The following is a 15,874-nucleotide window of genomic DNA, read 5'->3' as shown; positions in this document are numbered from 1 at the left end:
AATTATAGAATCGATAATTACACTTGATTTGTTAAAGAATAAAAACGTGTCCCCCCCTTTTTTTTTCTTCTTCTTCTCTTTGCTTTTCTTTTCTTTTTTTTCTTGTAATATAAAATGATAGAATACGAGCGAATTGAATTTAAACAATTAAAAGAATCTCCTTTAGGAGAGTGTATTGGTATGTTAATAGTCAAGTGCAAACATATATATATATATGTATATATAATGGTTATTATTATTATTATAGATCTTGCTTCTTCTGCTCTCGGCTCTACTATTGTTGCCGTTACTGATGAATTCTTTGCTCCTGCTATAAATATGATTAATCCTCTTCCTCCAATTCATGCTCCTGGTAAATTTGTTGGTAAAGTATAGCCTATACATATATATATATATCTGTATTAGATAAAACAAACTAAAATCCTTTTTTTTTATTGATTTATTTATTAAGAAACAGGTGCATGGATGGATGGCTGGGAAACTAGACGCCATAACCCTAATCATGACTGGTAAAAACAAAGGAATATATACATGTGTATATATATATACATATATGTATGTGTGTGTGTGCGTGTGTGTGTGTGTGTGTGTGTGTGTTTGGAAGTATTATCGAAAAGAATAAAAAAAAATTTTTTTTTGATATATTAATGAAGGGCAATTATCAAACTTGGATTTCCAGGCTCTTTTAGGGGATTCGATATTGATACAAGCTATTTTACAGGCAATCAAGCACCTTTTGTATCTGTAGAAGGTACTGTTATCTCAAATAATGATAAGAAGGAGATACAAGCAATAACAGAAATTCAATGGACGGAGATTTTACCAAAAGTTGAATTACTTGCATCTCAACATAACCTTTTTATCTTAAAAAAGGAATCTACTGTCTATACTCACCTTCGTCTTCATAATATTCCAGATGGTGGTATTGCTCGTTTCCGTGCTTATGGTTTTATCTTTCCTATTTGGCCCAAGGATATAAAGTATATAGATACAAATATATGCATATATGATATAGAATTTTTTTTTCCTTTTTTTTTTAAAAAAAAGAAAAAAAAAAACTGATATACACATTTATTTATATTTAGTGCAGTGATTGACCTTGCTTTCTGTGGTAATGGAGGTCGTGTAGTTAAAGTGTCGGATCAACATTATACGCCAGGTTCAAATATATTGCTACCAGGTCGCGGTAAAAATATGGGTGACGGATGGGAGACAAAACGTTCACGTACGCCAGATCATACGGATTATGCCATCGTTCGATTGGGTTCTAAGGGTCACTTATTAAAAGCAGTGGTCGATACTTTACATTTTTGTGGTAATTACCCTAATAAAATTAGCCTGAAAGTCATTCTATCAGAGCATGATAAAGTGCCTCCTCATAAAGACGATGATCATACTGAATGGACTACATTGATCGAGTCTGCTTCAATTGGGCCTAACGGCTTATTTTCTTTTGATCTTCCTCAAGCTAATAAAACGTTTAGTCATGCAAAAATCATTCTTATTCCTGATGGTGGAATTAAGCGTCTTCGTCTTTATGGTGTACGTGAAGGTGCTCTCATTCCTTCTCTTCTTCCTATTGATAATTTAATTATTCAATAATGAAGGCATATACATATATATTCTTCACTGTGCATACAATAATAAATAATTTAGCTTTATTGCCTTTTTTTTTCCCTATTTTACACAATATTATAATATCTCATTAAAAGTGTAGATATAACACAAAATATAAGAATAGTAGTTATGATTCCACCAAACCATGTTAAATCTTCTTGATATTGACCAGGCACTTGAACATTCATACCCCATGCACCAGTCACAAGGTTCATTGGCACTAAAATACTACCTAAAGCTGTCAACTTTGACAAGACGTCGTTAATTTCATTATTAGTTTGTGTCATTTCAATGGATATTTGTGCCAAGTAATTTGAATGAGATCTTGAGGATATTTTTTCATAATGGTTAAGTGATTGAGTCATTGATATAATATGATCTATAATTATAATTAAAAAAAAATTATTATTAAGCAGTTTTTTTTTTATTATTATTATTTGACAATAGACTCTTCATCATTTACCTTGAACATCTCCAAGATATAAAGCAACTTCTTTACTCAACGCCGGTCGATTAGTACCATCTTCTGGACTTATCTCACCTCTTTTGACTAATGTCTTTATGACATCTGTTTTTGGACTTAACAATCTTAACAATCCCATCATACGTTTTCTACAATAACCAATACGTCGTAACATATCAGATTGTTCCGATTCCTTTAGTATCAATACAAGCTCATCAATTGAATCTACTTCAAATTCAATAGCACGAATTAAAGGCGCAAAAGAGTCCGTTATATCATCTAATAATCCATAACAAATCCAGTCTATTACAGAAAGGAATTTATGATGAGCATAACAAGATATATGCATCTACTTTATCTTTACCTGGCGTTACATTGATATAATCTTTTAATTGTTTAATTCTTTTTCTTACATTATGTGGATGTGACATTGGTTTAAAATGAAACTAGACACCAAAATGAAAATAAAATAAATAAATATGTGTATGTGTATGCATACTTTATCTATCAAACTTAATACATATAGATTCTATTTACTACTTACTGTTAAGACACCTTCTCTAAGGATAATTATATAAAGTGCAGAGGGCTGCAAATATGTTGATGAAAACTCATCTTGATCAAAACTTCTAAAACAAATAAAGTAATAGTTTATAAAAACTTCACATTTCTCTCTTTGTTCTTCCATACTAATATCTTCTACTGTTAATGGGTGAATACGAAATGCTTTACATAAAGCCTTCATTTCAATATCTGTAGGATTTAAAATATCAATCCAAAAGCAGCCCTTCTTTAACATATCTGATAAAGTTTCATTATCACTATTTCCTGGGATTTCACTTACTGAACGTGTATGAATCGTACTTGGTTCAGCAGATGAATAATAAGTGATTCTATACATATCTGTTTCACTTTTATCAGCAGCATTCATAATTCGATCGCCATATAGACTATATCGTCTGGTTTCAGAAGAATCTCTCATAGTCGACAGACGTCTTCGTCGGTGTTTATCACTCTTTTTTTGTTCAGCTAATTCCTTTTTTTCTTCCATAATAAATTCTTCTAGGGAATCATAATCGATACCTCCCTCTTCTTTCTTGTTGGGTGTTGGGAAACAAACATCCACTTCAACTGGACTCAAACGTGAATTACTCGAGGTTTCAATATCAGAATGATAACAGTTGGGTGGTGTACTTGTGTTTGGATTCATGTTGATCAACACATCTTGATCTTCTATTGGCTGTGGTGAGCGTGAAAGTACAGGTGAATCTCTATCATAATCCTATCATAGATGAAAAAATAATAATCAAGTTTAAAATTATAAAGCTCATTTTGTGCACATGTGTGTGCATGTGTGTGTGTTCGGGGGGGGGCTTTTTTTTTTCTTTCTTTTTTAAAACAACTTACATCATTAGGAATGGCTTGATACTTTACTGAATTAGAACCACTAAAAAGCATATTTAAAGGTTGAAATGATGAATTAGAATCATTATAACTTCTTTGCTGTTGTTGTTGTTGTCTACGTAATTGCTGATTTTTTACTGTTTGCCGCTTTTTTGATTTAGTCATTTCTTGTTAATAATCTATATTTTTTAAGAGAGAGAGAAAAAAAAATAAGAAAAAAAAAATAATGAATATTAATTTATGCCTTTTTTTTTTTTTTTTTTTTTTTTTTTTTCATTACTCCTTTTTCTTTTTCTAATTTTACATATTAAGCATGTTTATTCTTCTTTTAAACAGTTCTTACTAACTCAATATGTATCGAGACTTTATTTCATCCTTTATTATTTTATTTCGAATAATTGACTATAGTTTTATCATTGTCATGCAATATAAAAATCGATTGATAGAAAATTGTAACACTAATGATAATTATGATATCATTTAATATTACTACAAAAAAAAAATGTATGTACTGTTTCGACTTTATAATTATCCCCAACTTCACTATGTTATATTCTAATTTTGCATTTGTAATAACTCTCTTTACTGAATATTTCAAATAAATATCATTTTTTTTTTATATATATATTCATGTATATCTGATTGTTACTGTTTTTACACTTAATTTTTTTTTTTTTTTTTTTTTTTTTTTTTTTTTATTATTATTATTATTATTATTATTATTATTATTATTCAAATGTCAAATGTACCAAGCATCAGAAAATTAGACCAAGCTGTTGTTAACAGAATTGCAGCAGGAGAAGTAAATAAAGTGAATAGCCATTTCTATTTTATGTTTATTCATTGTATTCTATTTAGGTCATTCAACGTCCTGCTAATGCTTTAAAAGAGCTCATTGAAAACTCACTTGATGCAGGATCAACACAGATCCAGATATTGATCAAAGATGGAGGTTTAAAATTATTACAAATACAGGACAATGGACATGGCATCAGAGTAAATAAAATGCATTTATATACATACACATGTGTAGATCCATGTACATGTGGATTTACTTTTTTTTTTTTTTTTTTTTTTTTTTTTTTTTAATTGATCAAGCTATGTATGCTCATTTTTCTTTTTCTTTTTTTTTCCCCTCCCTCCCCCCTTTCTATTATAATTAGAAAGAAGATATGGCTATTGTATGTGAACGTTTTACGACTAGTAAACTTAATTGTTTTGAAGATCTAACTTCCATTTCAACTCATGGGTTTCGAGGAGAAGCTTTAGCAAGCATCTCTCATGTAGCTCATGTGACGATCACTACGAAAACAGCAGACTCACCTTGTGCTTATCGTGCACATTATACAGATGGACACCTAGTATCTCCCAAGGTAGGTCAATCAGCAGATCCAAAACCATGTGCAGGCAATAATGGTACGCAAATTACAGCGGAGGATCTGTTTTATAATGTACCTACAAGACGAAAGGCATTGAAATCGATCAGTGACGAATACAATCGTATCTTGGATATTGTAAGTCGATACGCGATTCATAACTCTGGAGTTAGTTTCAGTTGTCGAAAACAAGGAGCGACAATAGCAGATATACAGACTTCAAATGGTTCAACCATTATAGACAATATACGACAGTTGCATGGCTCTGTTGCATCCGAGTTATTACATGTAGCAAAGTCTGTAGATGAATTGAATTTCAAGTTGGAAGGATATATTTCAAATGCGAATTATAATACGAAACGAATGACTTTATTATTATTTATTAATCGTAAGTTTGATAATGTGAGTGAGTGAGTGTGAGTGTGAGTGTGAGTGTGAGTGTGAGTGTGAGTGTGAGTGTGAGTGTGAGTGTGAGTGTGAGTGTGAGTGTGAGTGTGAGTGTGAGTGTGAGTGTGAGTGTGAGTGTGAGTGTGAGTGTGAGTGTGAGTGTGAGTGTGAGTGTGAGTGTGAGTGTGAGTGTGAGTGTGAGTGTGAGTGTGAGTGTGAGTGTGAGTGTGTGAGTGTATGTATGTGTATGTGTGTATGTGTATGTGTGTATATGTGTGTATATGTATGTGTATGTGTGTATATGTGTGTATATGTATGTGTATGTGTATGTGTATGTGTATGTGTATGTGTGTGTATGTGTGTGTATGTATTTATTTATTAAATTAAACCCATTTATGTAATAATAGATCGAGCAGTTGAAAGTTCATCTATTAAAAGAGCTATTGATGCTATCTATGCTTTACTATTACCTAAAGGTTCACATCCATTTATTTATCTTAGCCTTGAAATTGATCCTAAAAATGTGGATGTGAATGTCCATCCAACTAAAAAAGAAGTTCATTTTTTAAACGAGGATAAAATTATCGATGCTATAAGTCATGTATTTCAAGAAACTTTAGAAAATGCAAATAATTCGAGAACTTTCTATACACAATCTTTATTACCTGGTGCTTTAGATCCCACTTTACAACAACAAAATGAATCAGAAGAAGGTATTATTTATGATTGTAATACATATAAAGAAAAGAAAAACTCACATCTAGACAAGATACAATAGTGCCTACAAATAATAATACGCCAGAATATAAATATGTTAGAACAGATAGTAAAATAACTACTTTGGATACATTTGTACATAAACGGGGTACTACTACTCTAGGACATGATGAAACACATGTTGAAGTTATTCATAAAGCTAGAGTGGAAGTACGTTTAACGAGTGTATTACAATTACGTAAAGAGATCAAAAAGCAAGAAAATATAGGTAATCTTTATAACAATAACAACAAAAGTGTACTCTATTTTATATAAATATTTTTTTTTAAAAAAATATATATATATATATGTATATGATAGGTTTAACACATATATTTTCAAGACATACCTTTATTGGCTGTGTAGATGATAGATTAGCACTCGTTCAACATGAACAAAATATTTATCTCATTGATTACAATGCGGCAAGGTAAGGTATACACATATATAAAGAGAATTACCCGAGTAAACCTCTCCCTTTTATTTATTTAGCGAAGAACTATTCTATCAAATTGTATTAAATGAATTTTGTAATATGGGTGAATTAAAGTTAGCGACACCTATTTCAATAAGAGAATGCTTAAGAATTGCAATTGATATAGAAGAAAAGAATGGTACTTTACCAGAAAACTTGATAAGTAAAGATGATATTGTAAAAGTAAGTTTAATTAAACTTAAGGGGGAAGCGTCTTGTATTGATATTAAAAAAAAAAAATTATAAAGTCCATTACAGATACTTTGGTTTCACGTGCAGAAATGTTAAAAGAATACTTTTCAATGGAGATATCTAATGAAGGAAACTTGATTGGATTACCGATGCTTATCAAAGATTATGTTCCTTGTATGGACAAACTTCCTTTGTTCTTATTAAGATTAGGTACAGAAGTCAATTGGGAATCTGAAAAGGAATGCTTTGATACATTCTCAAGGGAATTAGCTTTGTTCTATAGCGCTGAAGCACCATGTAATAGCAACGAACACGAAGACTATTTATGGAAAGTACAACATTTTATTTTCCCAGCTTTTAAAACTCATTTTGTAGCTCCAATGGGACTAAAAGACTATGTAACTGCATTAGCGAATTTAACTGATTTATATAAAATTTTTGAAAGATGTTAATAAAAAAAAAAAATTATTTTTTATTTCATTTCTACTAAGCACCAAGCTCATTAGGAATATCTTCCTTTTTCATTGTTTCGATATCTTTTAATGCATCAGCAATAATCTTAACGCCTTCCATTAATTCAGCTTCAGTAATACAAAGTGGAGGAGCTAAACGAATGATGTTAACATGAGTAGGCTTAGCTAATAAACCACGTTCTTTAAGTAATAAACAAAGTTCCCAAGCTGTTCTTTCTGATTTGGAATCATCAATTACAATTGCATTTAATAATCCACGACCACGAACTAAAATAAACATAGATTATGAATTTCCTTTTAAAAGTAAATAAATATGTATATGCATGCATGCATGCTTACCTGTCTTTAATAATGGTGATTTAATCTTCTTGAGCTCTTCTCTAAAGATGTGTCCTAATCTTTCTGAATTTTCTACCAAGTTTTCTTCTTTAATAACAGTTAAAGCTGCAATAGAAACAGCACAACCAAGTGGATTACCACCATAAGTAGAACCATGTTCACCAGGTTTGATACATAACATGATATCACGATCTGCTAGTACAGCAGACACAGGATAAACACCTCCTGAAAGTGCCTTACCAAGAAGGACGATATCTGGACGTACACGATCATGATCAACACAGAGCATTTTACCTGTACGGCCAAGACCAGTCTGAATCTCATCAGCAATGAATAAAACATTATGTTTCTTACATAATTCATAAGCTTTCTTTAAATAGCCATCATCCGGCACCATAATACTATATATGGATATGTATATATATATATATATCAATATATCAATATACTAAAAAAAAAAAAATTGTGCACACTTACCCTGCTTCACCCTGAATAGGCTCAACTAAAAAGGCAGCAACATGGTCTCCTACCTTATTCAATACTTTCTCAAGATCATCTATATTATTATAACGAATTGTAGTGTCTTCAATAACAGGACCCACTAAAGGTAAATAAGGTCCAAAGCCACCATAAGATTCAGGGTCTGTACTCATCGAGATAACACCCACAGTACGACCATGAAAGTTATTCTCACAACTCAAGACAATCGCTTTATTCTCAGGGATACCCTTCTTTTCATAACCCCATTTACGTGCCAACTTGATGGCCGTTTCAACCGCTTCAGCACCTGTATTCATGGGCAACACCATATCATAGCCAAAGGAGTCATGCATGTATTTAGCATAGGTACCAAAGATGTCATTATAAAAGGCGCGAGAAGATAAAGTCAACTTGGAAGCTTGATCGCAGAGAGCTTGAATGATTTTAGGATGACAATGGCCTTGATTTACAGCAGAATAAGCAGATAAGAAATCCATGTATTTCTTTCCCTCTGGATCCCATACCCAAATACCCTTTGCTTTAGAGAAAACAACAGGAAGAGGATGATAACTATGAAGAAGATCAGTATATTCATTATGCCGTTTATTTATTAAAAAAAAACCCCCCCCGTTTATTGTTATTTTACTTGTGTGCACTATAATTGCTTTCTAATTCGACAACTTCTTTACTAGAGATCTTGGCCATTTTTCTTTTGTTTTTTCTTTGAAAAAAAAAATAAAAAAAAAAAAGGAAAAAAAAGGATGGTTTCTTAATTTTCTTTATTTCATATATACAATAACCTTTTTTTTTTTTTTCTTTTCTTTTCTTTTCTTTAAAAAAAAATAATAATAACAACAATAACAAGTCACATGATTCAGAATGCTTAATTGAGTAATAATTAGAACTCTTTCCCACGATTCAAGTCTAAAAAAAATAAAAATGATATAAAGTTGGGTCAATTAGTGTCATGTGGCAAACATATTATACTTTATTCTGCATTGTAATATTATGTAATACATAGCGTTTACTAATTAAATGTAACAATCCACCTATGAAATCATTTACCAAAAACAAGTCATCAAAAATTAATTTCCGTATTTGGACAACGGGAAATATTAAAATTATTGACAAGTTTTGTTTGTTATTTATTTATTTACTTGCTTGTAGCGTTGTACAATCACTGAATGATGTATTCTAAAGAAAGCTGTTTATTTCCACTCTATTGAGTAAAGTAACCACGTACTAGACTTCCTCTTCTTTTATCCATCTAATCTAATCTTCTTCTCGGTTATTATAATGATTTACTTTTCTTTATCTCAGATCTATGTTTCAAGACGTAGCTATTTTATTATATGAATTATTCAATCTCCTTGATTGACATTTATTAAAACTATTCAAAAAATAGTCACTCTTGTATTGTGCAGTCTACTTGGTGTAGTTATCATCTAAAGAGCTGTTATAAAAGAATATTAAAAGCTTCTAGAATTCATCATTTTACATGATTCTACGATTGATAGTCCTTTCACTATTCTATTTTTTTTTGTTGTAAAAGACAAAGCAGATCAAAAAAAAAAAAAAAAAAAAAATGGTAAAGTTAGAGCTTATTTCATATCATGGCGGTAATTCTAATTAAAAGAATCACTTATTTTCTGAATCTTTGATAATTAAAATATCAGCGTCTTTTTTCTTTTTTCTTTTTTGAAGTCTAGGAAATCCCTTAACGTGTTAAGCTGATTTTGGTCATCAGAAAACTCTTTTTAATATTTTCTTTCAGCTGACGAACAATAAACGAGCATTATCCAGCTAGAAGTGTCTCTTTTGTAGTAGGTAATTTTTTTTTAATTTAAAATAAAGTAGAACGCTTTAGTAAAATGTTGCATTTCCCTCCAGAGATACTCCCAAAGTAATTCATCTAGTAGGAAAGAAGATAATTGTTGTTAGACACATAACTAAAATATAAAGTATGCAAATTTATCATCCTATTTTCCGTTTTGCCATTTGCTGAGAATTAAAAATGAATTCATATGATTTTGAATTGATTTATTGATTGAAACAATATAGAACTTTTTTTTTTTTTTTTTTTCTATTCTTTATCTTTTTTAATATTATTATTATTATAGAATGGTATGACACGGTGTCAATAAAAAAAAAAGGAGGAGGGGTGGGAAGGAGAAGAGAGTAGGTATAAATGACAATCATTAATGAATGTATTACATAGGCTGATCAACTTACACCAGAAGAAATTGCTGAATACAAAGAAGCTTTTCAGTTGTTTGATACTGATGGTGATGGTAGCATCACAGCTGTAGAATTAGGTACTGTTCTTCGAAAATTTGGTATGAACCCTAGTGATGCTGAACTCCAAGATATGGTAATTAATGATATACCATTAAAACTTAATAAGGAACAAAGGGATTTACCTTTTTTTTTTCTTTCTTCTCGAGATTTATAGGTTAACGATGTTGATGCTGATGGCAACGGAAACATTGACTTTAATGAATTCTTGGGTCTTGTTAAAAATATGAAAACTGGAAATGAAGGCGATGATTTAAAAGAAGCATTCAAGTAAGTTTTTTTCTTTTTTTTGTTTTTTTTTTGTTTTTTTTTTTTAAAAAAAAAAGTGAACATGGATTGATTATTTATATAAATAATAAAAAGAGTTTTTGACGTTGATGGTAACGGTTTAATTGACCGTGAAGAATTACGTAAAGTTATGGCTTCTTTAAATGAAAAATTATCTGAAGAAGAATTAGATGCAATGATCAAAGAAGCTGATATTAACGGTGATGGTCAAATTAGTTTTGAAGAATTCAAGATTATGATGGGCGCTTAAAAAAAAAACTATATTTTTTTTAAAAGAAAAAAAAAATATATATATACACACATGCATATACATTTACTTTTTCTTTTTGTTTTGTTTGTAACATGTGTATAATATAAAATATCCCTTTTCTTTATTTTTATTTATAATATTCTTGGTGAACCTAAGCCATTTTCTAAGCAAGGGTTATATATAAACTAGACTCATTAGAAAACTTTTCTTTCATAATCAGTAAATGGATACAAATTTGATTTTAAACTCAGATACTGTGTTGATTAAATTGGAAATTTTGTCAAGTCATACAAAAGATCATGGATGTACTCATTATTATGCAAGAAATGGTGTTGGTGGTTATATTTTATTTAAATAAGAATTTATTAAAAATAAAAAAAAAAAAAGTTCTTTATTTGAAAACTATTTAGACAGAAGCCAAAATAGGGGGTTCAACGAACTCCTTGGTGGCCTTGGAGCCAACATCTTCACCAGCAGCAGCAGCACCACCGTGAAGAGCCAAGAGAGCAGAGACATCGAACTTGGGTGCCTTAAGGATCTTGACCTTACGGATGTAGGTGTTTTGAAGAGGATAGATACCTTGGCAAGCCTTCTCGATACGGACAGCAATAGCATCTTGAGCGGATTGAGAAGCAGAAGAAGTCACCTTAGTAACAAGTTCCTTGAGGTCACAAGCAGTGGCTTCTTCAGTCATGATCTCAAACATCTTCTTACGGATTTGACGGATTTGAGAAGATTGAGCATAGGTGGTCTTCTTGATTTGGTTACGACGACGAGCAGTGAAAGAGATGGCAAAGAGACGAACGAGGTAACCATCAGTGGTCTTGATGTCAACGAAAGCCTCAATAAGGGTTTGCCATTTCTTGACCATAGAACGAAGCTTATCGGTTGTCATATCCATACGGTAGAAGTTGGTGAGACAGTTCTTACCTTGGATTTCATCAACCTTCAATTGGATCTTACGGAAGGCACGAGATTCGTCCTTGGAGAGATCACCAAGAGACATTTCAACAACACGACCTTGAAGAGAGTCGTTGGCGTTACGGAGACCTTGAGTACGGTTGACAAGAGTCTTACCGACTTGACGGACATCGAACATAGAAGGAGCTTTGATATCATACCAGTCTTTACGGGTGAAGGGGTCAACACTATAAAATAAATAATTAATCAACTACGGCTGATGTTATTTTTTTTTTTAGATGATGAGAAATGTCATGAACTAGAAGAATGTATTGCTGAAAATTAAAGTTGATGGATTGGATCAAATCAGCTAAAAGAAGAAAAAAAAAAAACTAAAGTCTACATGTTGTACACTTTATAATTAATATACTCCATATGTTGATAAATAGTCGTTTCTCGAACCAGCAAAATCAATTAAGCCCGTGTTGAATATATGAATGTACATATATGTATATACTTTAACATTGACATTTCTCATCTTCTAAATTATGAAATCGTTACTTACACCTTCTTCTTCAAACCCTTCTTTCCTTTGCTAAGGCGCTTATTCTTGCCAACAGCTAAAATCAAACATAGGTTAATATCCCTTATTGATGGATGGATGCTTGATACATACCCATATTGTCAATTCAAAAAAGAGGGATTGATAGGTTCAGCGACCTGTCAATCTATTTCCCCTCGCTTCGAGTTAGTGCACTTTTTTTTTTTTTTTTTTTTTTTTTTTACCACTCACTTTACCCTTCTAAGTAAGGGTCCGGCCCGGAAATTTTTTATCCTTCTTCTCCAGTATTGCAGCATATACTATTTTTTTTTTGTTAAAACTAAAATCATTACAAAGATTAAAGGTTTTTCCCCCCTTTTTTTTCTCTAATAATTATCTAAAATGGTAAATAAATAAAAGGGCATCCATCCATCCATCAAAGGAAAGGCATCTGACATAAAAAAAAAACATTTGATGTAGGGTAAAGTTCACGGTTCCCTTGCTCGTGCCGGTAAGGTCAAGTCTCAAACCCCTAAGGTTGCTAAGCAAGAAAAGAAGAAGGCCAAGACTGGTCGTGCTAAGAAGAGACAAGTTTACAAGTATGAATTGATCAACTTAATTTCCAATGTTTTCCTTTTTTTTTATTAACATTATGTTTTTTTTTCTTTTGTAGCCGTCGTTTCGTCAACGTCACCACTCAAGTTGGTGGTAAGCGTAGAATGAACCCTGCTCCTACTGCTGGTCCTTAAGCAACATCAACTAACAATAACAATAACAACAACACCATGATTACAACTTGATGTTTTTATAACTTTGTTTTGTTTTCATTATTATGATTACTTGTAGAATGGATTAAAACAAAAAATAAATAATAATAATAATAAAAAAAAATAATAATTCAAAAAAGTTTGAATGGATTACGAGAGCAATGATTATCAAATGACATGGCATAAATGTACATGCTGGCAAGAGGAATCTAATTAAAAGGTAGAATAGGTCAGGTAGTCTAATTGAGTTGTTATAAGTTCAAGAATATAACAATTAGTGCTGTTGGGTATAGTCATTAGTTATTTTCTGCCTTGTTGTCGGCTCTATTATACTTTTTTCTTTTCTTTCTTTCTTTTTTGTTAAACATGTTTGATATATTGTTTAAAACCTAATGTTTGTTTAATAAAAAGATGAATTAAACTTCTCGTGTTTTACTACGTCATTATAACACATTTTTCTTATTTTATAAAAGTGTTGCAGTAGTTATAAGTTACACTAATAATAATGACATTTTTTTTTTTTTTTTTTTTTTTTTGGTCAACTCAGCTTATATAAATTCACTACTATGCAATGTTCCTCTTCTTGGAAATTCTAAATTAAATCATGGCTTGTGACTTTATTATTAGCCTTCATTTTTTATTTATGTAGGAAAAGAACTGTAAAAGAAGCTTTTGTTTATAAGAGTTTAATCAGGAAGATTGTGCAGCTATCAATTATTATGCTCTTTCACGTTAATCCTATTAAAAGCCTTTCCGGAATAATCGGCCCTATCATCCCTACACTTTTGACCATTCTCTTTTGATTATTTGATCATCTTAAGGAGTGAACAGAATCAAGGAGTTTGTTGAATATCCTTTATGCTAAACGGTTGAGCAACTTAATATTTGGATTTATCTATATTAGGCTTTTTTTTTTTAACAAAAAAAAAATCATAGTTAAATGCTTAAATAATACTATAAACATACTATTTTGATTTACGTTGTATCAAGTTTATGATTGTTTCTTACATTATCATTGAGAGTCTTTATATATTAATTTAGTAGTAGAATATACATGTATGTATATAGCCTAAATTGTCCTCTAGCATAAAAAAGAATTTTATAAAAATAGTAGTTATGAAATATGAATGAGATCATTTAATAAATATGATAATGGCTATAATTTATGCTTTTATATGTATATAGATGTATATAGAAAGTGTCTTTTTTTGGGGGGCCAATAGTATGAAAGACGAAGACTACAGTATGTATTCAAACATTGTTTGCTGGTCTTGATTTATAATGAATAAGCTTAAAGAAAGCATGAGCTGATTGTAATGAATCTTTATGAAAACAATTGTATACAAGTAAGCAGACTTTATTTTTTTTGTTTCTTTTTAAGTTAATTAATCAGATATGTCAAACTACCAGGATATTATTTACTTCCGGAATAAAGATTAATTAGTGTCTTTATATAATTACAGCGCAGTAATGGGATATACATCTATGTTCATTTCTCTTCTAATATTAAACTATTTGTATACATGTAAAAATAAGTAAGCATATAGACTATCTGCATGTTATAAATACCTTACATAATCATAATATCTCCATTTAGCTTTTACACACCATTGAATATCACTAAACTTGTTTTTACTCCAAGGTGCAAATCATTATTAGAACTCCGTCACCCCGCCTTTAGAATTTCTGTACCCAATCAGCTTCTTAATGTCATACAATAATAAAATAAAATCAATCTAGTAATCACACTTTTCAAGATATATAAAGAAGTAAAAGTTTATCCATCCTATTTATATTTTTTTGTTAAAAAATAATAAGCAATATACATACATATATACATACAAATAGTTATATATATTCGTATACATATATATATGTATATATGTATTTATATGTTTATATAAGCATCTATTATTTTTATTAAAATAAAGTTAAACATGAAGAAAAAGAATTATTCTACAACTGAAGTTTACGGTATTTTTTTTTAAAAAAAAATCGAGATATGAACAAGATAATATTTGTTACAAATTAAATTTTTTTTTCTATAAGGTTTTATGTATGGTAAAGAACTGAATCTAATCTAAAAAAAAAAAAAAAAAAAAAAAAAAAAAAAAAGGTCTTTATAATTAAAACCCAGATTGTACCTGAAACATAGACCAACATCTGATAGGGTATAGTCAATAATAGCTTGTAAGTGCAGCAAGACAAAAAAAAAATGTATAAAATCTTAAAAAAAAAATATGCGTATACAAAAAAAAAATCTTTCTTTTTTCTTTCTTTTTATTTATCCCTTGTTATTTTACTTCATTATTATACCATTACTATGTTTCCCAATCCTATATTACAGCAAATATTTTCTTATCTTTCTTTACCAGATAGATTAAGAGTCTCTAGGTATTATTTAATTATACATAATAAATAGTTTTTTTTTTGATTTCCTTATGTTAATGTTAGAGTATCTCGTAAATGGTATTATAATTGTAAGGATCCTTATTTATATCAAGATATCGAATTTAAAGGACTAGAATTCAATGTTTTATTAAGAGCAATGGAAAGTATTGTTTCAATTAGTCCCCGCATTAAAAGTATTACAATTGATGGATGTTATTCTGAATTTATTCAAAATACAGTTGTACCTGTTCAATTCTCTAATCAACCATCACATAATTATCGACCTTTATTATTTTCTCATATTCGTACTTTACAACCTACTCGTCGACTTCAAGAATATCGTAAATTTGGCTTTGAACTTCATAATTATTTTTCTAATCTATTTTTACATATGCTTGAACTGAATCGGTCTACAATACATACTATCAAGATTCTTAACTGTGATTTGGACTTTGAAATGACTCATTTATTTCAAGCCAT

The 15,874-nt window shown here is 30.3% G+C and overlaps 7 protein-coding genes across 7 annotated transcripts; 4 read left to right on the top strand and 3 right to left on the bottom strand.

Moving 5' to 3' along the window:
* Positions 1-114: 114 nt before the first annotated feature.
* Positions 115-1,602, top strand: BX663DRAFT_555423 (allantoicase; the record flags this gene model as incomplete). The annotated part of the gene is made up of 5 exons (XM_051531620.1): positions 115-178; positions 248-364; positions 452-509; positions 654-980; positions 1,086-1,602. 5 exons carry the CDS (start codon positions 115-117, stop codon positions 1,600-1,602), a joined length of 1,083 nt encoding a protein of 360 aa, XP_051378861.1.
* Positions 1,603-1,682: 80 nt separating this feature from the next.
* On the bottom strand, positions 1,683-2,981 carry BX663DRAFT_442221 (uncharacterized protein; the record flags this gene model as incomplete). The annotated part of the gene is made up of 4 exons (XM_051523504.1): positions 1,683-1,996; positions 2,081-2,383; positions 2,445-2,526; positions 2,625-2,981. 4 exons carry the CDS (start codon positions 2,979-2,981, stop codon positions 1,683-1,685), a joined length of 1,056 nt encoding a protein of 351 aa, XP_051378860.1.
* A 1,222-nt stretch (positions 2,982-4,203) lies between these two features.
* BX663DRAFT_523114 (histidine kinase-like ATPase) lies at positions 4,204-7,134 on the top strand. The gene is made up of 8 exons (XM_051529477.1): positions 4,204-4,286; positions 4,343-4,480; positions 4,648-5,248; positions 5,655-5,960; positions 6,017-6,232; positions 6,325-6,433; positions 6,496-6,661; positions 6,727-7,134. Exons 1-8 carry the CDS (start codon positions 4,221-4,223, stop codon positions 7,120-7,122), a joined length of 1,998 nt encoding a protein of 665 aa, XP_051378859.1. The 5' UTR covers positions 4,204-4,220; the 3' UTR covers positions 7,123-7,134.
* Positions 7,135-8,740, bottom strand: BX663DRAFT_523112 (ornithine-oxo-acid transaminase). Its single transcript, XM_051529476.1, has 4 exons — positions 8,609-8,740; positions 7,960-8,532; positions 7,483-7,883; positions 7,135-7,410 (listed from the first exon to the last, which is right to left on the bottom strand). Exons 1-4 carry the CDS (start codon positions 8,665-8,667, stop codon positions 7,157-7,159), a joined length of 1,287 nt encoding a protein of 428 aa, XP_051378858.1. The 5' UTR covers positions 8,668-8,740; the 3' UTR covers positions 7,135-7,156.
* Positions 8,741-10,040: 1,300 nt separating this feature from the next.
* BX663DRAFT_227218 (uncharacterized protein) lies at positions 10,041-11,101 on the top strand. The gene is made up of 4 exons (XM_051521801.1): positions 10,041-10,086; positions 10,181-10,333; positions 10,415-10,527; positions 10,621-11,101. Exons 1-4 carry the CDS (start codon positions 10,084-10,086, stop codon positions 10,793-10,795), a joined length of 444 nt encoding a protein of 147 aa, XP_051378857.1. The 5' UTR covers positions 10,041-10,083; the 3' UTR covers positions 10,796-11,101.
* Positions 11,102-11,201: 100 nt separating this feature from the next.
* BX663DRAFT_442211 (S-phase-specific ribosomal protein cyc07) lies at positions 11,202-11,894 on the bottom strand (the record flags this gene model as incomplete). Its single annotated transcript, XM_051523503.1, has 1 exon — positions 11,202-11,894. The coding sequence occupies one exon, from the start codon at positions 11,892-11,894 to the stop codon at positions 11,202-11,204; it is 693 nt and encodes a 230-aa protein (XP_051378856.1).
* A 576-nt stretch (positions 11,895-12,470) lies between these two features.
* BX663DRAFT_523104 (40S ribosomal protein S30) lies at positions 12,471-13,192 on the top strand. The gene is made up of 3 exons (XM_051529475.1): positions 12,471-12,641; positions 12,717-12,835; positions 12,910-13,192. The coding sequence occupies exons 1-3, from the start codon at positions 12,639-12,641 to the stop codon at positions 12,983-12,985; spliced, it is 198 nt and encodes a 65-aa protein (XP_051378855.1). The 5' UTR covers positions 12,471-12,638; the 3' UTR covers positions 12,986-13,192.
* Positions 13,193-15,874: the final 2,682 nt, after the last annotated feature.

The sequence above is a fragment of the Cokeromyces recurvatus genome (assembly GCF_025118155.1).
Source record: "Cokeromyces recurvatus strain NRRL 2243 chromosome Unknown BX663scaffold_35, whole genome shotgun sequence".
NCBI lineage: Eukaryota > Fungi > Mucoromycota > Mucoromycetes > Mucorales > Mucoraceae > Cokeromyces > Cokeromyces recurvatus.
The sequence above is the reverse complement of the archived record's forward strand: the minus strand, read 5'-3'. Positions and strand labels throughout refer to the sequence as shown.

Excerpts from the sequence above, each read along its gene's own strand:
- BX663DRAFT_523114 (XM_051529477.1), top strand. The coding sequence starts at position 4,221 with ATGTCAAATGTACCAAGCATCAGAAAATTAGACCAAGCTGTTGTTAAC. Across the intron at positions 5,249-5,654 it reads TTTATTATTATTTATTAATC|ATCGAGCAGTTGAAAGTTCA; the intron begins GTAAGTTTGATA and ends ATGTAATAATAG. Across the intron at positions 6,662-6,726 it reads GTAAAGATGATATTGTAAAA|TCCATTACAGATACTTTGGT; the intron begins GTAAGTTTAATT and ends AAAATTATAAAG.
- BX663DRAFT_523112 (XM_051529476.1), bottom strand. The coding sequence starts at position 8,667 with ATGGCCAAGATCTCTAGTAAAGAAGTTGTCGAATTAGAAAGCAATTAT. Across the intron at positions 7,884-7,959 it reads CCTATTCAGGGTGAAGCAGG|TATTATGGTGCCGGATGATG; the intron begins GTAAGTGTGCAC and ends ATCCATATATAG. Across the intron at positions 7,411-7,482 it reads ATCACCATTATTAAAGACAG|TTCGTGGTCGTGGATTATTA; the intron begins GTAAGCATGCAT and ends TGTTTATTTTAG.
- BX663DRAFT_227218 (XM_051521801.1), top strand. Across the intron at positions 10,334-10,414 it reads ATGCTGAACTCCAAGATATG|GTTAACGATGTTGATGCTGA; the intron begins GTAATTAATGAT and ends CGAGATTTATAG. Across the intron at positions 10,528-10,620 it reads GATTTAAAAGAAGCATTCAA|AGTTTTTGACGTTGATGGTA; the intron begins GTAAGTTTTTTT and ends AATAATAAAAAG.
- BX663DRAFT_523104 (XM_051529475.1), top strand. Across the intron at positions 12,836-12,909 it reads AAGAAGAGACAAGTTTACAA|CCGTCGTTTCGTCAACGTCA; the intron begins GTATGAATTGAT and ends TTTCTTTTGTAG.